This window comes from Notolepis coatsorum (assembly GCF_963971535.1).
Source record: "Notolepis coatsorum genome assembly, chromosome: 3".
Classification (NCBI taxonomy): Eukaryota; Metazoa; Chordata; class Actinopteri; order Aulopiformes; family Paralepididae; genus Notolepis; species Notolepis coatsorum.
Window position 1 is genome coordinate 32311925 of NC_140167.1, and position 7459 is coordinate 32319383.

A 7459-nucleotide genomic window follows, 5' to 3' on the forward strand; every position below is an offset into this window, starting at 1 on the left:
GGGGCACATCTGCTGCCCGCTGGCGTTGACTCTTCAATTGAATAAACTGGTGTAATAACATTACTGTTATTTTTTTTAGTCTTGGGTTTCCCATTGTCCATTACGGAAGCCCTAAGACTAAGATACATTCATACATTTTATTTACTCCGTTTTCCCGTGATAGCGGGTTAATTTAATTTGTTTTCTTGTGATAACGGATACATTTATTTCATTATCTCGACATAACAAAGATCGTTTTCTTGTGATAAGGGGGGTACATGACATACAGGTATACAGTACTGTTACATTTGTGACATACAAGATATGCAAATATACAGTACTGTTAAACAGAGATCCTAACAGAAAATATATACATACGAGGGGGAGGAAACTGTACATTTGGAGGGGATGGGTGGGTGGGTGGGGGTTTTGACATTTACAGGGGCCAGTTTCGAGTTGCAGCCTCCCGTAGGTGATCTTTGAGAGCTCACTTTGATTGCGCCGCCGGTAAAGCTGAAGCCTTGCTAACCGTCTTTTTAGATGACGCACACTATTATCTGTAACAGCAAGGCATAAAGCTATTTCAGCCGGTGTCAGGCCTTGATTGAAGAGATATGTGACGCAGTGATCAATATCCTCCTGCTCCTCTGACATTGCTACACTGAATGTTTCCTGCAGTGATTTAATATACTACTAGAGACTATCGTTTTGTTTTCTCGATCTCGAGAAAATTATCCCGTTATCTCGGGAAAACATTTGTTATTTCGAGATAATGACAGAAATAACTCGAGATCTCGAGAAAACAAATTAAATTAACTCGTTATCACGGGAAAATGGAGTAAATAAAATGTATGAATGTATGGACTCTTAGAGCTTCCGTAGTCCATGACTAAGAACTGATGACTAGATTAGATGACTAGAGAGTTAAACATTAGATGACTAGATTAGATGACTAGAGAGTTAAACATTAGATGACTAGATTAGATGACTAGAGAGTTAAACATTAGATGACTAGATTCGATGACTAGAGTTAAACATTAGATGACTAGATTAGATGACTAGAGAGTTAAACATTAGATGACTAGAGTTAAACATCAGATGACTAGAGAGTTAAACATTAGATGACTAGAGAGTTAAACATCAGATGACTAGAGAGTTAAACATCAGATGACTAGAGAGTTAAACATCAGATGACTAGAGAGTTAAACATCAGATGACTAGTAGAGAGTTAAACATTAGACGACTAGAGAGTCAGCTGGTATTATATATTATATGGGAAGGGAGCAACCTGCAACCGGATGCACCTGGTAGATGGTGTATGGCACGTTTAGTGCAACCGGATGCACCTGGTAGATGGTTTATGGCACGTTTAGTGCAACCGGATGCACCTGGTAGATGGTGTATGGCACGTTTAGTGCAACCGGATGCACCTGGTAGATGGTTTATGGCACGTTTAGTGCAACCGGATGCACCTGGTAGATGGTTTATGGCACGTTTAGATGGTGTGCTGTGGAGAAAATAAACTCCCTTTTTGGCTTTTGAAACAGTTCTCCAGACCGAGATCTGATCTGCTCTTGTAAATGGTAAATGGTTGTATTTATATAGTGCTTTTATCCAAAGCGCTTTACAATTTGTTCCTCACATTTTACCCATTCACTCACACATTCACACACCAACAGCGGAAGCAACCATGCACGGTGCCAACCTGCTCATCGGGAGCAGTTCGGGGTTTGAAGTGTCTTGCTCAAGGACACTTCGACGCACTGCCCGGGGGTAAAGGTTTGGTAAAGCCTTGCATGTGAATAACACTCAACATACTATACTATTCATAGTTTTCAGCAAATCCTTAATTAGCCAACCTTTTCTATATTTGACCATGCGATATGCTACCCAAGTTCATTAGAGTAAAAGAAAAGTGTATATATATATATATGTACAAGTGTATATATACTGTATATATATATATATATATATATATATATATATATATATATATATATATATATATATATATATATATATATATATATATATATATATATATATATATATATATAAATATATAAAAGATGTAAAAAGAAGTGTCCCCCCTTTTGTAACAATGTAATCAACTGGTCAATGTTTTTCTCTGTGATTATTCAGTTCAAATAGCATTATATTTCTCTCCACCATGCAGCCAGAGATGTGCTGAATGGGTGCTGCCTCTGCATACTGCTCCTCAGATGGCAGCAGTTTCCTTGGCAACGTGGGAAGAGGGAGGTATAAAAACACCGGCAGCTCCTCGCTGGGACTTACTCCGAGGTAAATATACTCGCCGTCAACACAGAAACTCTGGGAGAGCCTACTCCACACTTTAGCCTCTCTCTGTCATCACACTTTAAGGCTCCGGCTCCAGAAATCACAGCTCAAGTATGATGCGACCCAAGGACTTGCGCCAGGGCTCTGGCACCAAAACCTTTCTCGATGCCATGCACAGTGGCAAAGTTCACCTGGCGCGCTTCATCCTCGATGCCCTGGACGGAAGGATCATCAACTCCAAGACGGAGAACAGCCGCACTCCGCTGATGTTTGCCGTGCGTCTACTGGACCCCGGAGCCAGGGCCAAATTCACCCGACTGCTGTTGGAGAAAGGGGCCGATGTCAACTACCAGGACGAGGACGGGCGCACAGCCCTGAGTCACGCCTGCGAGATGGGTCACCTGGACACGGTCAAGCTTCTGGTGCAGTTCAGCGCCGACCCAGACATCGCTGACGCCTGGGGGAACGGTGCTCTGATGTATGCCGCCTTCTCAGGACACGGTCTGGTTCTAGATTTCCTGATCCGGGCTTTCAAACGACTGGGACTCAGGCTGGACCGAACCAATAATGCTGGACACTCAGCCGTCCAGGTGGCGGACTTCTTTGGGCATAATCAGTGTGTACAGATTTTGAACTTCCCTGGCAGGAGGAGCTTGGGAACAGACGACCCACTTGTCGATTTGGCAAGTGAGGAGGGAGGAGAGTGCCCGCTTCCCAAAAGGCTGCCCAGACATGTTCTGGAGAGATTCTCCAAACAGTTCCATAGCAAGAACGAAGAGCAGCTGCCCGCGGTATTCCAGAGACAACTGAAAGTCGGAGACAGCAACGGACTGTGGAACCGCTTTCCATGTTCCAGGAGCCAGTCTGCAGAACAGACCAACCACCCCCAGCACCTAGTGAGAAGCCATACAGAGGGGGACCGTGATGTTCTGTTCACTGCCAAGCAACTCCAAAACTGCAAGCTAAGAGACCCGAGAGGGGCCAAAATGCTGAACCCCCTGCCCGAGCCAAGCCGGAAAGATGCCAGCCAAGACAGAGGACTGAAACAGGGGATGCCAGAGAGCTTTCCACTCTGGGGCAAAGCAAAGTCGTTTAACCTGGACCTTCTGAGCGGCAGAAAGCAGTCATACCAGGGCGACATGCTTGACATGAGCCTGTCAGCCAGCAAATTAAAGAGAGCCTCGCTGCAGGACGAGAGATCCCTGATGGACAAGATTGAATGCCAAGGGAACACCTGTGGGCTGACGGCCGAGGCTGACAAAATTGTCATTGCGCCAAAAGCACTTTTAAACAGTAACAGTCAATCAGCGAGAGCGCCTGAAGAGAACGCCGGGTCGCAGCGAGACGAGAGTAACGGCGCGGCGTCTCCGTCGCACAGGCGTGAGCAGCAGAAGAGGGGCAGCCTCCCCCCGCCGCCCGGCAGCAGACACTGCAAGCTGCTCCCCGCCAGAGGGGAGCTGGAGCCAGGGAGGATTCCCATCGCCCCCCCGGGGTTCACGGGGCTGGGGACCCGGCTGCTGCGGCGACTCACCGCCCCCGAGTTCATGAGGATGGTGATCGAGTGCTCCTCCTCCTCCTCCTCCTCCTCCAGCTCCTCGCACGGCAGGGGGAAGATGTCCCGCTCGGAGACGTTCCCGTTCTCTCATCAGCAGGTCAACAGCCAGCAGAGTGTCGACAGCATCAGCGGAGTGAAGTGTGAGTTTGAGAGCAGCTGTTCTCGTGCCTCTCTTGATTAGAATGTGGACATTGCGAGGCATCAAAATGCAGTGGGGCATATGGCAATTAATTTTTTATAGCACTTAGCCTTCTGAAAATGCAATGGGTTTGTTCGATGATATACTGTATTGTATTTACAGAGTAGAAAATCGAATCCTTTGCTTGTGTTTAAGTTTATTACTCGCAGTGAGTACAAGCTAACTGATTAATCATTTCACTCATTGTAATTTCAGTTATATTCAGCAACTTCACAATGCTAAATTGCACATAATTTATAAATTATGTAATATAATGTCAGTCTGCGAACTATCAATAAGCATCTATTGGTAATCTGTTTATAGCATCTGTTTATAATGTATAGGATTTATATTGCATCAAAATAAACAATATATGCTGTGGCTTATGAGAAATACATTGTTTGTATTTTGCTTACATGTATTTTAATTATTTTAATTGTGCACTGTATGATGAAAATACAATATCTAATAAATAGTTGAAAAAACAAAGCATCTTATTAAATGCATCTTTGTGTGTGTGTGTGTGTGTGTGTGTGTGTGTGTGTGTGTGTGTGTGTGTGTGTGTGTGTGTGTGTGTGTGTGTGTGTGTGTGTGTGTGACAGTGGGTGAGCAGTGATGAAAAGAACTGACACCAAATAGAATGTGTTTAGCTGAGATTCAATATGCATTATTTATTGATTTATACAAAATTAAATGTAATTCTCTTTCATGGACGGCTCACATAGAAATACAAATACATGAGATATGTTGTATTCCGTGTAAGAATAGAAAGACCATGTGCAACAACGTGTTCCCCGCTGGTGCATATTCTGATGCATCACATGGCAAGCCTGTGTGCTTTATTTATGCAAAACCAATGCAAATGCAGTCATACGCAACACACACACATCCTGTTTTTTGTGTTTTTTTTAAGTCAGTCACAATACAGAGAGGGATGTCAGAAGCAAATACTAAGATATCATTGCACACACACTCACACATCCACCCACACACTTACAAACACACACACACACACACACACACTTCTGAAATCAAGTGAAATTTAATTATTTTCATATACCAGTAACTTACTACCGTGGATCAGCAAGTATAGGGTCCTAATATATGGTATCTTTATTTACATTATTTGTTCATCTGCTACGCTCATCTGCTAAATCCATACTCTAAAAATTAAACCTTATTATGCAACTTCACATCATACAAACAATCCACAACACATTTTGAAAAAAAGAAAAGAATAAATATCAAAAGGAGGAATATGTTTCCGGTGGTCTTTCCCCCCAGTAGCCATATAGTAGCAGCTAGTAGTAGGTATCCCTCTACCCACATGGTAATAAAGGAGGATTGTCTCTCTCAGAGTAGCACATGTTCAAGCGTTCACATCAGGCCAGGTTGCACCTCCATATTCGGCCCATGCAGAATCCATCGTCAGCGTGGGTGGAAGGAATACTCTCGCCAGGTTATTCCACTACATAAAGTGTGCGTGTCCCACTAACAGAGGTACCAGAGGAGAGGTACTCCGTCGTCGACAACGTCATAATGAACTACCATGGTTGTGAGCCCAACACAAGCTCCGAGCCTCTACCCGGCTACTAATAAACCTACTAATCAAACCTGCCCTCTTTTCTTGATCCTCCAATCATAACTCTTCTGCTTAGAGAAGCGACAGTTGTGATTGGAGAAAAGAGGGCGGGTTTGAGATAGGTCAATAGCACCCACTATGAATACGACGGGGAACTACCCTTTCAATGTGGTACATGTTCCCAACGCAGTCCTGCGGAACCTCGGGTTTCTCGGTATCGATCGACATGCTCTTCTTGACACGCGGTGTGTTGCGTGGAGAGTGTCGCCTCGCTGGATGTCGCGGGCGGCCAATCACAAGTAGGAGTAAACCGAGCCGGAGACGCTCGCATGCTGCCTTCAACTCACCGCTAAAGTGCTTCTCCGTAATCTCACGTTCCGGACTCATGCTGTGTCAGTCAACCAAACCCGCCATCCTGCCGTGAGCACTCTAGCAGCGCCATGCTGTCCGGGGTCTGCTCTCCCCGGAGCCCATCGGGGCTGGGTGCTGGGTGGGGTCCGACCCGGTCTAGGTCCAAGGCCCGGGTTGGGTCCGACTGAAGTAGGAGTGTTACAGGGGACCCGGGGGGGGCCCAGGGTGGAGGGGCGGGGTCAGCAGCGGGACATGCGCTTGCGATACTGCTCCACCAGGGGGACCAGGCACTGCGGGGAGCCGCTCTGCAGCAGGAAGGGGTGCTCCAGCAGGTCTGTGGCGCTGGCCCGCTCCAACGGGCCCCGGGTCAGCATGCGGTCCAGGAAGTCCTTCAGCACCGGGGAGATCTGGGGACGGGGGAGGGGGGATCATTAGGTACAGAGTGAAAAACAGTGTGTTTATGTAAACAATGCTGTTTGTATTGTATGCTCGGGTCATTGATTGATTGAAAACTTTTATTAACAGATTGCAGAATGGGTACAGTACAGCTCAATACACACAATTGTTAAGGGGATGCAGACCATAGAAAGACTTTCGTCTTGTTTACATCAGGGTCCCCCACGTCATGTGCAACAGTGCTGTATAAGCACACCAGTGTGAAGCCATGTACTGTATGTTCAATCTGTGTAGTAACAATTCACTGTTCTCTGATATTTCAGCAAACACCCCTGATGTTGTTGTTGTTAATGAGAATAACAGAGAGGTTCTCATTCTAGAAGTTGGCTGTACGTTTGACTACAGTCTAGAAGAAGCCTTTACAACCAAAATGTTGGAGTATCAACTGCTAGAGCATACCATATCACAACTGTAAACTTTTAGTCCTCATATTTGGAAGCCTGGGTCATGTTCATAAGTTGGGTGTTAGAGGCCTTCAGATGGCCGGTCTTCCGAAGGGAAGAGCCAAACAGTTAGGAAGATATTGCTCAGTGTCAGCTGTTATTGGCAGCCGCGCAATTGTGTGTAACTTTAGTTGCCATTGCCAATTTGGGCACGAATGTAACAGAATAACCCTCAATGTCAAATTGCACTGATAATATTTGTGTCCTTTAAACATTGTCTTTATGTCGACATAAATAAAGATTCTAAATGTATGTGTCTCGTACCTGGCTGGCGTTTCGAACGGTAGGAGCAGGCTCGTCCCTCAGTCTCTTCATAGCTGCTACGGGGGTCTCACTGAAATAGGGGGGTTCTCCGTCCACCATCTCCACCACCATGATGCCAAGAGACCAGACATCCACCTGGTACAGCCAATAATAAGCCCTTGTTATAACACGCCGACAAGGTTTGGTTTTGCATTCTTTATTTAATTTCTGTCACATACTAACAGGGCGGCAAATCAACAACAGGCAAAATGTCAGTAAATCTTTAGTTGCGGATTGTAAGCCTGTCAAATCAACCAAATACTTTGGCAGGGTGTCAATAATTGTTCTGAGGAATCTTTAAAGGGGACCTCTTA

At 45.4% G+C, this 7459-nt stretch overlaps 2 protein-coding genes across 2 annotated transcripts in view; one reads left to right on the plus strand and one right to left on the minus strand.

The window, feature by feature from the left end:
- Positions 1 to 2390: 2390 nt before the first annotated feature.
- On the plus strand, positions 2391 to 4013 carry ankrd63 (ankyrin repeat domain 63; the record flags this gene model as incomplete). Its single annotated transcript, XM_084311145.1, has 1 exon — positions 2391 to 4013. The coding sequence occupies one exon, from the start codon at positions 2391 to 2393 to the stop codon at positions 4011 to 4013; it is 1623 nt and encodes a 540-aa protein (XP_084167271.1).
- A 1754-nt stretch (positions 4014 to 5767) lies between these two features.
- pak6 (p21 (RAC1) activated kinase 6) overlaps positions 5768 to 7459 on the minus strand; it is a 32421-nt gene continuing 30729 nt past the window's right edge. Inside the window, exons 8-9 of the mRNA XM_084310774.1 lie at positions 7107 to 7241; positions 5768 to 6350 (exon numbers count right to left, since the gene is read on the minus strand). Coding sequence (XP_084166900.1) covers positions 6183 to 6350; positions 7107 to 7241 — 303 coding nt within the window. The 3' untranslated portion in view covers positions 5768 to 6182. The remainder of the gene's footprint in view (positions 6351 to 7106; positions 7242 to 7459) is intronic.